The sequence below is a fragment of the Strix aluco genome, chromosome 3 (genome assembly GCF_031877795.1).
Source record: "Strix aluco isolate bStrAlu1 chromosome 3, bStrAlu1.hap1, whole genome shotgun sequence".
NCBI classification, from domain to species: domain Eukaryota; kingdom Metazoa; phylum Chordata; class Aves; order Strigiformes; family Strigidae; genus Strix; species Strix aluco.
This window is the reverse complement of record NC_133933.1, coordinates 106,605,551-106,620,103: the sequence shown is the minus strand read 5'-3', so window position 1 is coordinate 106,620,103 and position 14,553 is coordinate 106,605,551. Positions and strand designations below refer to the sequence as shown.

General features: G+C 40.7%; 1 protein-coding gene across 3 annotated transcripts; it reads right to left on the bottom strand.

The window, feature by feature from the left end:
- Positions 1–4,214: 4,214 nt before the first annotated feature.
- On the bottom strand, positions 4,215–14,245 carry LOC141921350 (glutathione S-transferase 3). Of its 3 annotated transcripts, none has more exons than XM_074819908.1 (7): positions 14,198–14,245; positions 11,448–11,554; positions 9,622–9,673; positions 8,731–8,863; positions 6,845–6,986; positions 5,545–5,676; positions 4,215–5,001 (listed from the first exon to the last, which is right to left on the bottom strand). In XM_074819908.1, the coding sequence occupies exons 2-7, from the start codon at positions 11,532–11,534 to the stop codon at positions 4,858–4,860; spliced, it is 690 nt and encodes a 229-aa protein (XP_074676009.1). In that variant the 5' UTR covers positions 11,535–11,554; positions 14,198–14,245; the 3' UTR covers positions 4,215–4,857. The 3 variants fall into 3 exon arrangements, with proteins under 3 accessions (XP_074676009.1, XP_074676011.1, XP_074676012.1); XM_074819910.1 differs by lacking the exon at positions 14,198–14,245 and adding an exon at positions 12,381–12,399; XM_074819911.1 differs by lacking the exon at positions 14,198–14,245 and adding an exon at positions 11,963–12,085.
- Positions 14,246–14,553: the final 308 nt, after the last annotated feature.

The window sequence follows — 14,553 nt, the reverse complement described above, 5'->3', positions numbered from 1 at the left end:
CCACCCAGCACAGGCAGATTCTCCAGGGTTATTTAAACTTTGGAGTTTGGGGGAGTTTCCAGCCATACCCAATTAGAGAGAAAATCTCTCATTGCTATTAAGCTGGCACTACTCAGTTTAAAGACATACATCTCTGAAAATTGCCATCCAAGTAATTTCAGGTGAAAATACCAAAACTGAAAGTGAATGTGAACAGACATAAGAATGGCATAGCAGATGGGAAATGGGATTTGGGTGCCAAAGATCAAGTTCTCACCTCTAGCATAGACCCACATGTTTACACCCATGCAGCAGATGTCAATACAGCTAATCTGCAGATCTGTTCATAGAGCCCATGCTGTTATTAAAATTGTATTTACCAGTCTAAAGCCATGGCTGTACTAACACAGCACCTCAGGATGGGGGACCTCAGGACAAAAATCTTTAGGCAACTATCTTGAGGAAATCCCCACAAAGCTGCTACTTTCTTTTTTCCTCACAGTTGGAGTTTTGTTATGGTTTCTCTGCCTGGCAATTGCTGGCAGTCTCTCCTAGAGGATGCTTCTCTCCTAGGGGATGCCATTAGAGGCTTCTTGCAAATTTGTATTTATGTGCTTCAGAGGTTGATGGTGTCAGCAAAAAACAACTGTATGTTGCTTCTTTACACTTTGCCTAGTTCTAACTCTCTCTCAGGTTCATACTTTAGTGAATAAAGCACAGCATTAAATATATGCTTCTGTATTGTTTCGATGTCAAACCTGGTTACCACCCCCCAGAAAATTCCCAAGTATGGGTTGGAAGTGCAGCATAGGCCCAGAACTGTTCCCAGTGTGCAGTGTGGGTATGGCACCCTGTTTTGGAAGCTAGGAGTGTGGTGTAAATGCATGCTGTACCACGCTAGCTGGCAGCAGTGCCAACCAATGGTCCCCATATGCCTGAACCACTAATGTAGATGTGGCTACAGTAGGAGTGCAGAACACGCAGGAAGGGATAGCTGAATAAGAAAGGAGCATTTGTTCATACCTGTCCATGCTGGCAGCATTGAATCAAAATTAATCTATTTCTGCTTCTGAGGTCTTTCATATCAGCACATACCTGAGTGCAAGAGTTGGTTCAGGAACAGTGACAACAGAAGTGCATGCAAGTAACTCTGGTCTCTTTGTCCTTTCTGCAGTCTCAAATGCTGTCAGTGGCAGCAATAGGCTTGATGGCAGAGAAGGGGGGGAAGAGGTCTTTCATTTGAGGCTCAGGGATGAGTGGGCCGATGCTTTTTGAATTTGCTGAACATGGCCACATCCAACTTTGACTGTTGTTCCCCTTCCACACATTCCTGTTTGCCAGAAGGACTTTCCCCCTTGTTCTCTTTTTATTTTACTTCCAGCATAGCCTTTCATAATGTGATTATAAAGTTCCTTTGACATTTAAAGATATTGTATCAATGAAGTTACTGTTATCTATAATTTGAATAGCTGTTCTGTAAACCTTTAGAGTAGGAAAGAAAATAAGTTTCTTTTAAAAATAATTTGTTAAGCCATGCCCATGAGTATTCAGGCAGCTGGCATGGAGCCCAGGTACCACTTAAGTGATCTTGGGTTGGGCAAAGTCAGATTTTAAATAGCACATATACCATACCCTGGCATGTCAAGTTCCCACTGTGCTCTGTGGACACACTTCATTGTGTTGTAGCTTAGACAAGTCCAAACTTCTTGAAACATACCTGCCTGCAATCCTCACAAACCACTAAGCAGCTGGCTTGGGGGATCATGCCTGATTCCAGCTTCCAGTAGCACCCTCTCAGAGGTGGGGCCAGGATATATAACTAACTGCCACTAGAGAATTAAACAAGGGGGGTTAGGAGGAGTCTCCCCATGCTGCTTATCTAGCTCCTAAACTGAAGCATGTCACCAGTGTGATAAAAAATTAGAGTCCTCATGAATAGTTAGAAGAAGTCATGCATCACTCAAGCCCAGACTTGCTGCAAACCTTCAACAACTGTTTGGTTCTGTCCTGGAAGCTTTACTGACCACCCAAGGACAAGGTTAACCAAGCCTCTATTCACCCTCAGTCACATTTCTGTAAGCAGTTTGGCATTTATCCGGATCACCAGCACAGAAAAGTCTGAAAACAGTAATTCTAATTCTGATTTACACCCATTGTGCTGCTGGCGAGGAGAGCTTAAGTGGAGAGCCAGTTTACAGAATGTTATTATTAGGATTGTTTAGTCTTTATTGATTTATATAGCCACAAGATATGCAAGATCAAGGCTTCAAAGCCAACTGAAAAATAACCTTAGTAGTACAAGTTTTATTGTGAAAGATTTATCTTAAATAACTAATATTTTAAAATTACTTCATATTTGATAGAAACTTCTGTAAGTGTATGTTTCCTCTATTTGGTTTCTGGTGTGTGCTGTGAAACTTTCTAAGACTCTCAGTTTATGTGCACTGTTACAACTAAAACTAATATTTAAGCTTAGGTTTAAAGAATCTTTTTATTTTCAAAAGAGGGTATAAAGAAGTAAAGCAGAAATTTCAATCTTATTTTTGTCTGATGTTGACTAATTTAAAAGCTGGACAACAATTTGGGGGTTTTTTTCCCATAAAAAAGGGGTTTTTTGCAATAAAAGAAAGATAAAAATTGGTCACTTGAAAAAATTTAAAATCAGCTCTCATTCTGTAAAACATTTTTTGTTTGATACAGACAAATGATTACTTGTTTTGAGACTTATCTACTTATAGCAAACTGCTTAGCAACTTATTTACTTACTTATAGCAACTTATAGTATTACTTATAGTATTTTTGAATTTTGCTAAGAATCCTGCTTGCCCAGGCTGTTCTGTGGAATTTTACCAAGGACTACTGTGTTCATTGAAACAAAGCAGTTTACTGTGAAAATCTACCAAGAACTGCAGTGTTCAGCAAAATATCATGCTTTTGTCCTTGGGAAACAGACGTGCTCTAACTAGTTGGGTCTTGGTAATGAGTAAAGATAGCCATATATGGACGGTAGAAGTTCCATTGGTTCTCTTAGATAGAATGAGTAAACTGGCTGAAAAACACTCTTGTTATTCAAGAAATTGGCCGACAGAATCTGCGCATGCTCCGGGGAAAAGTACAAGGTGAGAAAGACTACGAGCCTTCCTCCCAAAGAACCCAAAGAGGCCCCCCTAGGAGGCAATGCACAGGCACAAAGATAACATAAACTGCTGACACCAGCCTTTCGAACTAACCCAGCCTTACTCATGCATATGTATGTTTGTGTTATGTAATCCAATGAATATGTATATCCATACTCTATAAGTTTTTGGTAAAATGTGCGGTGGGTGTGCAAGCTTTGTGGAGAAATCCCCTTGCACCCTGGCATCGGAGTAAACATACCTGCTTTATAACTATTCGAGTTGTAGGGTCTGTTTCCGCAAGTCAAAACCTCTCCTGACATTGGAGCGGGATACTACCCCACTTTTAAGACACTATTCACTGTTTGGTAGCATGTTCAAAATTATAAAAGGTATGCATTTTAAAGGCACTTATGAGTAATGTTCTAACTCTACATTTACCTTTCTTCCACATAACATATAACTATGAACTGTAACTTGGCTTGCTCTCCAATGATGCTTTCAGCATGAGATTCATTTGTTCATGTTGCATGTACAAGATTGTACAAATCTAGGAGAACAAAAATCAAGGTTTAAGTAGGAAAAGTGGTTGAAAAATTACAGCAGATGGAACCTGGCTTCATTTCCTGGTCAAAAAACCTGGTTTTTAATGCTACAGGTTCTCCATCTGGTGGTGGCTTTCATTGACTGCCTGGCTGGAGGAACTTTTTATTTGTGGCAATGTTACTCTTGCTTTAAAAGCTTAAAATTGAAAATAATGCAATTTCTAAGGATAGGGGTGGGAAAAATTTTAATGACAAGCCCACACGAGCCTGTAAAATCAGCTTCATTAGATGGTGACTCAGGGCTGATAATGAGGGAGGAGGCAGTTTCCTAGGAGTAGATGTTACAACCTCAAAGAAAAGTAGGTGCAAGTTAGGTGGTACAAGTCCGCAAGGCAAGGTATAAAACTATGCAACGATCTGTGGTGGGATAATCTGCCTTTCACAATTTACATGCATGAGGCATATGGGTTAACAAGGATCCCCTTCACATCAAGTATAAAGAATTTATCCTCCAAGAAAAGGAGAAATGAAGTTTGCAGGCCCCAATTTTCATTCACAACACAACATGACCACATAAAAATAAAAAGTTTATTTGATTAGAACAGATCATCTAGATACAGCAGTTACATAAAAAAAAAGTCATTTGGCAGTCATTTTGTTTCCTAATTCAGTAATAAAAGAAAAGTGCAGCTTAGTTGTAAAGGCACAATGCTGACATTTCAGAGAAGTCACTGATGTCCAATAGAACTGGCAAGAGAAATATCTCCCTCCTACTTTCTTTTAAAAACCACTTGTTTCATTTGCCTACAGTGATATTAAAAACAATAAAGGTCTGAATTGGAAGAAATCATAATACAAAAATCTGATCTGGATCTCAGAAGAAAGTCCTCAGAAGTAGCAGAACATGCTGAAGCTGTCAGTCAGCAACTCACATTTCTTTCTTTTTTGCTCTTCCAAAAAGTGTCCAGGAGGACAGCATGCTTGCTGCCATTTCACTTGCTTAAAGTTACCAGAAAAATCTCAAGAAGAATGAAGAAAAAAAACCCAGGCTAGTAGTACAATGTTATAAAAGATACCCGCCTACTGTATTTTGTATGAGAGAGCACGAGATACTGCCCATTGAAACTCCTTTTGAACACCCCTTCACCTTCTCTCTGCACATGTGCAATCTGATAGTTCACTCAGACCGAGCACAGCTGTTGTTTTAGCCAGGCACACTAATTCGCTTTTATGTCATAATACATGTGGAGAACTCTCCTCACAGTCTCCACGTATTTATCATCAGGAACAGGTTTTCTCTGGCTTCCTGGCTCTAGAAATTTCTTGATTGTGGGGATACTGCTTATCCTTGCTTTAAATGCCTAAAAGGTAAACAGTAAATACATGGTATTTAAAGAACAGAAAGTAACACAAGAAGAAACAATTTTACTGATTTGTGTAACATCCTTTAACAAGTATGTGGAGGCAAGACAGGAAATACAGTTTTTAGCCATGGATGAATTTTACTCCCCCTCACTCCAACCTTGATAGGGGATATTGATATGTCTTGTATTGATATGGGATGAAGTGGAAACAGTTATCTGTGGTTTTAGATGTGTACTTGACTCAAATCACTACTTGTGATCCAGCAAATATCTTCTGCTTAAAGGTATCACAGAACTGGGGAGGGGAGAGAAAAAAGGGAGGGTGGATTTCTTCAGATCTGTACAGGGGTTACTCCAGAAAATAACAGATTCTCTAGATGAAACATATTACAAGGTTCTTTCCAAAGCTAGAAGAGCAAGACTATAGTGAAAGAGGAGCAACAAATGCTCTTGTTTTGTGGAATTACCTACACACAATAGACTTTGAAATATCATTTATCACATTTCCAGACATATGAGTGTATTGTTAGTGTAAGGTACCTGTAACTGAGGAAAGCCTGAGAGCACATCTGACTTCTTCTCTTCTACCATTAAAATGGCTTCAAGAAGATGAACATCTGCCCAGCTAAAATTGTTGCCAACAAGAAAGTCCTGCCCATGGTCTTTCAAAACCTAGAAGTGTCATAAATGAAAACGTTCGGATGTGGATAGCCAGCTGAGGTTGATGTTTTCAAAATGCACAGGCACATCTTCTTTGACAATACTTACTGTCTCCTCTTCCTTTCACCTTTCTCTCCCATGCAACTAGGGATACTAATTGCATGGGGGATGTGGGCCCAGTGCCTGCAGTCACTGATCATTTTACGGGATATCTATGAGCAGTCCTCACTGTGGCAATCTAGAATCCCAGGGTTTCTTTTACCCATCCTTCCTTCCTATAGCTCTAGGTAACCCCATGTACTGGACTACAGGGTTAGATACCTCCTTGGTATTCACTCCTTTTCAGCCTAATAAATCTTGAATTTTTCTGTATGTAGTTACAGCTTCAATGGGAAAACAGAGAATGTAAAGGAGAAGTGATCAGCCTAAAGCATTGGGGCTAGAATGCAACAAGTGGAATCTAGGGCAGAATGAACCCTGGCAGCCATCTATAGGAGAGCTGGTATTTAAGCGGGAAACTGTCTTCCCTTTAGTCTTTAAAACAGAAAAGCAGCTATTTCTGCCAGATGATCCTGTCTGTGTGTATTAATTTCCATTGAGAACACCTCTTGGGTCCTATCTCTCAAAGGATCAGTTAGAGAAACACCAAGATTCCAGTATGGCTTAAGCAGCAGACCACTCAGACTAGAAGACAGCAGCGATAGCTGTGTATTACTGTGGTTAAAAAAACATATAGGTGTATTTGAAATGTTAAACAAAGCTGACAATTAGCTATTCTAAAATGGCATTGCCTTTGCAATGCAAGTTCCGGTGGTGGGTTGACCCTGGCTGGACACCAGGTGCCCACCAAAGCTGCTCTATCATTCCCCTCCTCAGCTGGACAGGGGAGAGGAAATATAACAGAAGGCTCGTAGGTAGAGATAAGGACAGGGAGAGAACATTCACCAATTACTGTCACGGCAAAACAGACTCAGCTTGAGGAAATTAGTTTGGTTTATTACCAATCAGATCAGAGTAGGATAATGAGAAATAAAAACTAAATTTTAAAACATCTCCCCCCACCCTTCCCATCTTCCCAGCCTCAACTTCTCTCCCAATTTTCTCTACCTTCTCCACCCCCAGCAGTGCAGGGGGACATTATCCTTCTAGAACAATGTTAGGAAATGATCCTCCTACGTACCTTTTCGTATGCTGGGAAATACCTGCTTGTTGCCTTTTGAACAACAACAGCACGTTGTTTCTCTTTATCCTCAGCTGATAAGAATGGGAACATCAAAATGAAGCCCATGAGGTCATCAGTTCCTCCAACATACATATCAATCCTTAAAACCAAAGCAAACAAAAACCTTAAATAAGAAGGCACCTTCATAAGCAGTTTTCTTAGATTTGTGTTGTGACAGTAAAAGTTGAATTTCCCACCCCCCTCATAAAAATTATTTTTGCAGTTATAAAAATAGTCACAGTCTGAGTCTCCCTCATATTTGTAGTGTTGTTGGGCTTTACTCGCCTCACTGTGCAGGATTAAACAGGGTTGTACAGAAGTTAAAAAAAGGTTAACTTTGGTGTTAGAGGTCACGTCAGAATCACCAAAGAAACACACAGCACCACAACTGGCTTAGCTGTCCAGATATATCCCACCTTCAGGATTTCATCCAAAGTCCAAGTGGTACCAAATAGGTTAATAATGTGAAATCTGAAGTGTACCAGGTTCCACATCTAGCTAAATTATTAGTACAGCAGTTCTTCAGATCATCCCTTTTGTCCATTTTTCCAGAGCTCTGACAGAAGGTTTTGTACTGTAGACAAGACTCAATTAATTAAGTCCTCAAGAATATGAATAAAATATCTGCTAAAATCGTCTAACAAAGTCTTCTAACCATTCTGTGTCATAAGAGATTTGAGTTCCTGCTGTGTAATAAGGTTTAATGCAGTTTTTGTTGTCAGGCAACAGCTTCTTGAAAAAGCCTCTGTAAGGATTAGACATGTTATGTGCAGTAAGAAGCTATCAGATATTCCTGCAAGCCTTAATGTATGCCAGCTTCTCGCCTGCATCTATCCAGCCTTCCAAAACTTCACTTCCACACTGTACAAGACCAGCTATCCAAAGCACTTAAACCTGGAGCGAATCACAGCAAGTCTTCCTTGAAACACTGATGCTTCCTTCCCCCTGCCCAAGAACAAATCAAAAAATATACTTCATTTATATTTGCTGCTAAAACAGCAGGAATAGACTCCGGGCTAAATCTAAAGCTCGATGGAAGAGAATTTTATTTGAAGGAAGGGGTATGCAAGGAATGCAAGCTACAGGAAATGATGACTTATTAACAACACAAAGAACCTGATAAGCTAAGACTGAGGCTCCTGTCTGAATATTCATTCTTTTTGTCACTTCCCCGAATCGGCTTCAGCTAATTCTTTCAATTGCACCGGTTAATGGCAGTTTACTGTAAAGTATCTATTAAAGTTAGAAGCTTTACTAGTTGACCTTTAGTTTTCCTTCTTTTGAAAAACAATAGGAAATGGACATTTAAATGCTACATCTTGAGATAGCCCAATCACATTTTTTTTCTCCTTCACACAGACACAACATGAAGACCTGGATTTAATTTCACAGGAAACCAGAAGTTTTTCAACAGCTTTTAGCTGTTCTTTCCCCAACTCCCAAAGACCTACACCATGCACTTTGCTGTGGAACATCATGCAATCACAGATAACACCAATGACAGATCTTATTTTGCAGCCAAAAGTTAAAAACTAACCATCGCTTTACAAAAAAATTTCTGTTTACAAAAGCAGCTCAACATTTACAGGCCAGTCACCTCTCAAATATCTGTGTCAAGCTGTGTTAATCTCTTACTAAAGCACAATAAATCCCTGCCTCACATATTTTTATGCAAAAATAATCGAATCAGTTGGCTTGCATCTAACTGTGGCCTGTCAGGCTCAGTGCAAGTTGTGTGTCACTGAGGCACACAGGTGATTCTCTGGGTATGGAAGTATGCAGTTAATTCTATATGTATCTAAGCTACTATAACAAATTTACAAAGAGTAGTACTGTTACAGTACAGGGCTCTTTCCTTCAGGTCCTTCCCATAGAGGTTGTACTTTGCTGCTATGTAGCTGAGGATGGCTCTGGTCTGCACCATCTTCATCCCATCGATCTCCACCATGGGCACTTGCTGAAACATCAGGGACCCACCTAAGGGGAAAGCCACACGTTATTCTACTGGATCTAGTAATTCCACATTGGATTTCTTGCTGTCTTCAGAAGATTGTTACTTTTACGGCGAGCATGCTGTGAGTAGTCATTACATTAAACTGGAGTTCTTCTATGCAAACCATAAATTACAGTGGTGCAGACAAATTAAACTGCAGAACACTATCATTGTGGATTAGCATCCTTGCTTTAAAAAAAAAAAATCACTGAAGTTGCAGTCAGGACTGTGTACAGCAGCTTTTATGCTGAAATTGAAATACAGTGGAGACAATCACACTAAACGTATCAACTGAGTACAAAGTGTCTAATTCTAAATACATTTTCAAAAATTCTGGTCCATTATTTAAAACACAGTTGAAGCAAATGTCAGTTTCCCAAATTTCTCTTATAACCCATATCTTAAGCTAAATCAGGACATTCAGTGAAGTTTTAGGATACATTTTTTCAAGTTAATGAAGCCCAGGGTAAGTTTGTGGGACATGTAGACAAACAGAGAACAGAACAACCCAGAGGCCTGGAAAACTCTTCCAGTTGGAAAGACATGCAATTTTCAATTGCATCTGTCCACGTACGGGGGAAAAAAATCAGCCTCTGCAGCTGTTCACAGCTCTCAGTTTTACTCCCCTCTCTGCTGTGTGGAAAGAAAGTCACATAAAGTCTTAAAGTCTTCTCTTCCCACATCTTCTCTGAGACTGAGTAAAGTCTGATCACACTCCTCTTGAGGTTTCACATGGACTCACCTTGCAGGAGCTTCTCATACTGCTCTCGAGTTTCCAAAAACTCTTCCTCAAACTGACAAAAGAGAATGACGAAGAAGAGGAAATTAGTGTCTTTTCACATTTCTAGAACAGATAAACTTTATAAGCATCATAAAAGGAAGAGAATATACATCATGTCCCTTCCATTGGCTCTACATGGCTCTAAGGGAGAAAATATCAAGGGCAGAAGCACTGCCAAAACCTCTTGGACTGTTGTTATATCTGACAAATGCTGCTAAAGGCAACCCTAGCAGAAAAGCAATAAGAACTGGAGTAAGGATGGTTTGTTTAGCATTGAACAGGCAATTTAATGTGAGACAGTCAACAATGCAGACTAGGCTGTCCTTAAAATGCTTTCTGGTATGTGGAAAAAAGCTCTCTGTGGGATATTTTGATTAGACGGGAACAAATTCTTAGAAAGTTAAAAGAAAGCTTTTACAAAATAATGTAAAAGTATCATGCCCCCAGGAAGTTTAATACAGAAGCATATTTAGGACACCTAAATATGAATCATTCACTAGATGAGAAATAAAAAGACACAGAATTGACTGTGATCAGAATGACATAGTTATAGTCAATGTGGTTGAGGATGGCTGGTCCAATCAGTACTACTTACAGAGGAATTAAGTTCAAGATTAAGACACCAAAGTTAGATGTCTACATGTACATGTTTGCATGTGCCATACAGGTCTATAATCAGTGCAGACCATGGAGACTAGAAAACGATTGAGCTTGCCAATCCCTAGATGCCTAGCTATGCACTCCCAAGGATCCTTCCTCAGTCAACCTCTCTCAGAACACCTGTGCTACTTATGTTAATAATTAAGACTTGCTACACTAGGGAAACTCCAGAAGATTAGGCACGCTAATACAGTGCCAATGTTTGACCATAGCAAGTGTGATCAGTCTAAAATTCAGAACCCAAGTTTCTGCTGATGAAAAATTTAGAAAAAAAAAAAAAAGAAAAGAAAAGAGAGAGGGAATTAAAACATAAGAACAAACGATGCAGGGAAGCAGCCTGTTGTGACTTCTGTAAAGCCTTCAAATAGATTGGTGGTCTTTTGGAAAAACCTGTATTCCTTGACTCAGTATAGGGGTAACCATATGAAGTGTGATAGTCCTCTATACAAAAGAGGACCCTCGAGCAACTACTAGTCCTTTCTGCCCTCAAACTTAATTATCAGTTTATCACCAAGATAAATAGCAATGAATAAGTAAACTATATCCCATTAAAAAAATATATTTTTGAAGTGATACCTTGCTTCTCTGATTTACCCAAATATTCTTCTTCCTCCTCTGAGATTTCTAATTTCCCTACACACGTGGGTCAGTTTGCTCACTTCACCCTGTTAAGCCTCATCTAAATGATGCAAGTAAGACAAAATATATTTCATGCTATAGCTTATTATGGAGGATGCAGACAGCGGAGTGAAAAATAAAAGAAAAACCTGTATGTGAGCATCCAACTGAAAACAGAAGGACTAGAGAAAGTAAATTCATTGCTGTTTTACTTGGCACAGATAATACTTGTAATGCCAGGAATACATCTATCATCCCACTCAACAGCTCTGGGTCAGTAATTGAATGCTTAATTAAGCATTACGTATTCTTGTATTAAGCAGGAAACTGGTTTACAGTGTCATGGCTCACAAGACATGTAACTTGAGGCTGTATATTTGTGTGCCTAAAGTAAGACTGTTTAATTATACTGAATAGCCAATGCCAATTTACTGTTGTGTCTTGGGATGTCATTTCTCAAAGACAAGCTTACCAACGTGCAGCTTAAAGTTAAAAACACTAAAACAAACCTCAACCCCAGCTGCAGCTAACAACCAGCGTATTGACTCCATCTTGCCTCTTCCATCAAAGTAGTAGAGTTTCGGTTTTCCAGCCATGACTTCAAGCTTCCTGTTACCTAAAATAGTTATAAAAGATAATAAGTTAATAATAATACAAAAATCTGATGGCAGATGGAATAACAGTTCACAGGTCGCTCATATTTAAGTTAATTTTTGACAAACATTTCAGCAAAGTTTCAGTCTAAACTGATTTGATTTTACTGCTGCACAGTCAAGTCACAGTATTTCATAGTCTTTTCATTCCCTTGAAATTCAGGAAAAGTAAGCATCAAGTTGCTAAGTGGGAGAAAACAGAAAAAATAAAATTACCACTAAGAAAATCCTTAAAACTTTTAGAAAAGGTAAGTTTTATCCCTAGAGTTACTCAATCACCACTGAAAGCCAGTTTTAATCAAAGGGGAGAAGAAGCAGTAGACAGATTTTTCAAATCTGTCAGTCCTTATATCAAAGAATGCCAAAAGCACCTAAATATTAATTCTACGCATAGTTAGGTGAAGTACGGGAACATATTTTCAAAGCCTTTCACTTTTCTTTCTAGCTGTGGTGACACAGGGTAAGTATGTGATCCAGAATCAGTAGAAACTTCAAAAGAATGACCAGTTTCTTCTGTAACAATCCAGATTAAAATACAAAGATTCAGACTGTTGCACTACTTATCCTTCTTCTGGTCGCATTTCTTTCTATTAATAAACCCTGTTGCTAAGCAAAACTTTTCAGTTGATCAAATACACCATGCTTTGCAAGCAGCATTTTAATTCTTGAATGGCTTCATAAACAAGGCTATTAATTGTTATTTTTTGAAAAGACTAGTGTTCAGGTCTCAGCAGGAATTGGATTCCACTGTAGAGCCATAAGCCAAAGGAGCATCAAATTTCATCATACTGGCATTTCATATGCAGAACTTCATAATAGCAACTCCTTGCTGCAGCTGAGAGCTGTCTTCCCTCTATAGGGAGATTTCTTGTCGCTCCAACCCACAGCTCAAGTAATCCTGGAAAAGAGGCTGTTGGCATGTGAACAATAACCTCCAGTTCCCAATGTTGCAAGAGCTCCTTCACAAGCAGAGGGAAAAGAGACCTTTGAAAGACCCTGAGCAGGCAAGCAATCCTCTTGTTAGCCAACAAGTACGAAAATAGAACACAAAATACGAGACTGCATCTAACCACAGGAATTCAAATGATCCAGGCTATTTGGCCCTTCATGCCTGCTTAGGGGCCTCCATTTCTTCTTAGGTAAGTCACTGGGAACTAAAACATTGCTGCATAGTATCTATACTGCTAATAAGTATAATAGTGCATGAAAAACAGAAAAAAATACTGAAGAAAAGTATCAGCGTGAACTACATAAAAGAACAGAATGAAACATTTGCCTGTAATACACTGGATTCACAGAAGAAAAAAAAAAAGCCAAAGGTGATTCTTAACTTGAAGTTTAAAAAATTAAAGAAGAGTCAGTTTTTTTCAGTGCACCCTCCTAAGACATGCTCTTAGCAGGCCAACATGTCACTGTTGCCAAGCACACATCAATGCAGCAAAGGCAAACGGAAGGTAAAGACATGGTGGATACCTGTCTTGTAAATACAGGGGGATCAACAAGCTTTGAAGCAAGCTATAGCATTCTGGTTCCTAAGACTGTGACTGCCATGCAATATTGGAAGAGAAAATCCAATTTGTGAACTGAAATCTGATGGAGAGAGAGCACCCTGGGGATGGGCAAAGAGCTTCTCGCTTCCCTGCTCTTCTCACCAGAGGGAAAATGGCACTTTAGAGCCAGGAGCTGCAATCACAGGTAGGTTGCTGGCCATTCACCTCAGCCTGATATCTCAACAGCAAAAGGGACTTTGGGAAAAAACGATCTGAATTTACTCCCTTGTTGTGATTTACAAAGGCCACCTGGGCTAACAGGGGGAAAGATGGAACATAAATACCTGTGCAAGGAGTCATCGCTCCTACACAGACCAGAAGAATATTGGTGAAGAGGGCCAGGAGACCAGCTGCGCCTGGCATGTCCTGCAGATCCAAGACTCCAGGACACGATTTTCACTGCTTGCATTGAGCAGCCCCCAGCCCAAGAGCGGCTGCTCTTTTCTACCCTGCATCATGTAACATGAACCTGGGGGGAAAGTCAGTAGCCATCAACTCCAGCCCCTTCCATTCGGGACAAGCTCCTCGCAGACAAGAGATGACGAGTGGTTCATGGTATTAAATGGGGAGTCACTATGCTGATAGTGGTGTAGGAGGACTGGGAGGCCGAGAGCAGAACAGAGCAAGCTCTCACAGAAGAGATGAGGAACGCGGGAGCACGCACTTCTCGTTAGGCCCAGGGCAAGCAGCCCATGACCAGGGAGGTCATCTCCTGGCCAGACACCTAATGCCAACCTGAACCCAGCACAGCCCCCCTCCTCCCCCCACACCAGGAGAGCCAAGCAAGCCAGTGGACAGCAGAGTGGTGACAGGAAAAGAGAAATCACAGAAACCAACCTTATTCACACAGAATTTTAAAAAGAAATAAATAGAGACAAGCGAATATATATACACGGCTTTTAACTAGCGAGGCAGCAGCGCTTCCCGCCGCAGAGCCCCACAGGCCGCAGGCACCGTCCCCCCCCGCAGCTGGCTGCCGCCCCGTGAGGACCCGAACCGAGCCGAGCCGAGCCGAGCCGGGCCGGGCCGGGCCGGGCCGGGCCGGCACGCACCCACCTGTCCCGCCAGCGGCCGCAGGCACCACCCCCCGTTCCCAGGCGCAGCGCTACGCGGCGGTAGCAGACAGGACAGCAGCCAATAAGAAGCTGCTACTCTGCATATTTCGCAGAGGCTTCTGGGAGGATCACGTAACTTAAAAAACGCAAAACCGTTAACGACTTTAAACTATTTTAGCTCGAAACGTTTTGTCTTCTCAGCGGGATAATCCCGTGGTGTATATTACTGAGCTTCTCACCCCATAGATCGTCATGACTTGGAAAGGACAAAGCATCCCGACCTTTATATAGATCTGCGGGGAGCGTTCTATTCTGGATGTGAGGGCGATCTGGCTGCGACATCTGTCACCCCATTGA

Coding starts and splice junctions, on each gene's coding strand:
- LOC141921350 (XM_074819908.1), bottom strand. CDS start 11,534: ATGGCTGGAAAACCGAAACTCTACTACTTTGATGGAAGAGGCAAGATG. Junction 5,677..6,844: donor ATTTCCCAGCATACGAAAAG/GTACGTAGGAGG, acceptor TGACACTTCTAG/GTTTTGAAAGACCATGGGCA. Junction 5,002..5,544: donor CAGGCTTTCCTCAGTTACAG/GTACCTTACACT, acceptor TTTACCTTTTAG/GCATTTAAAGCAAGGATAAG.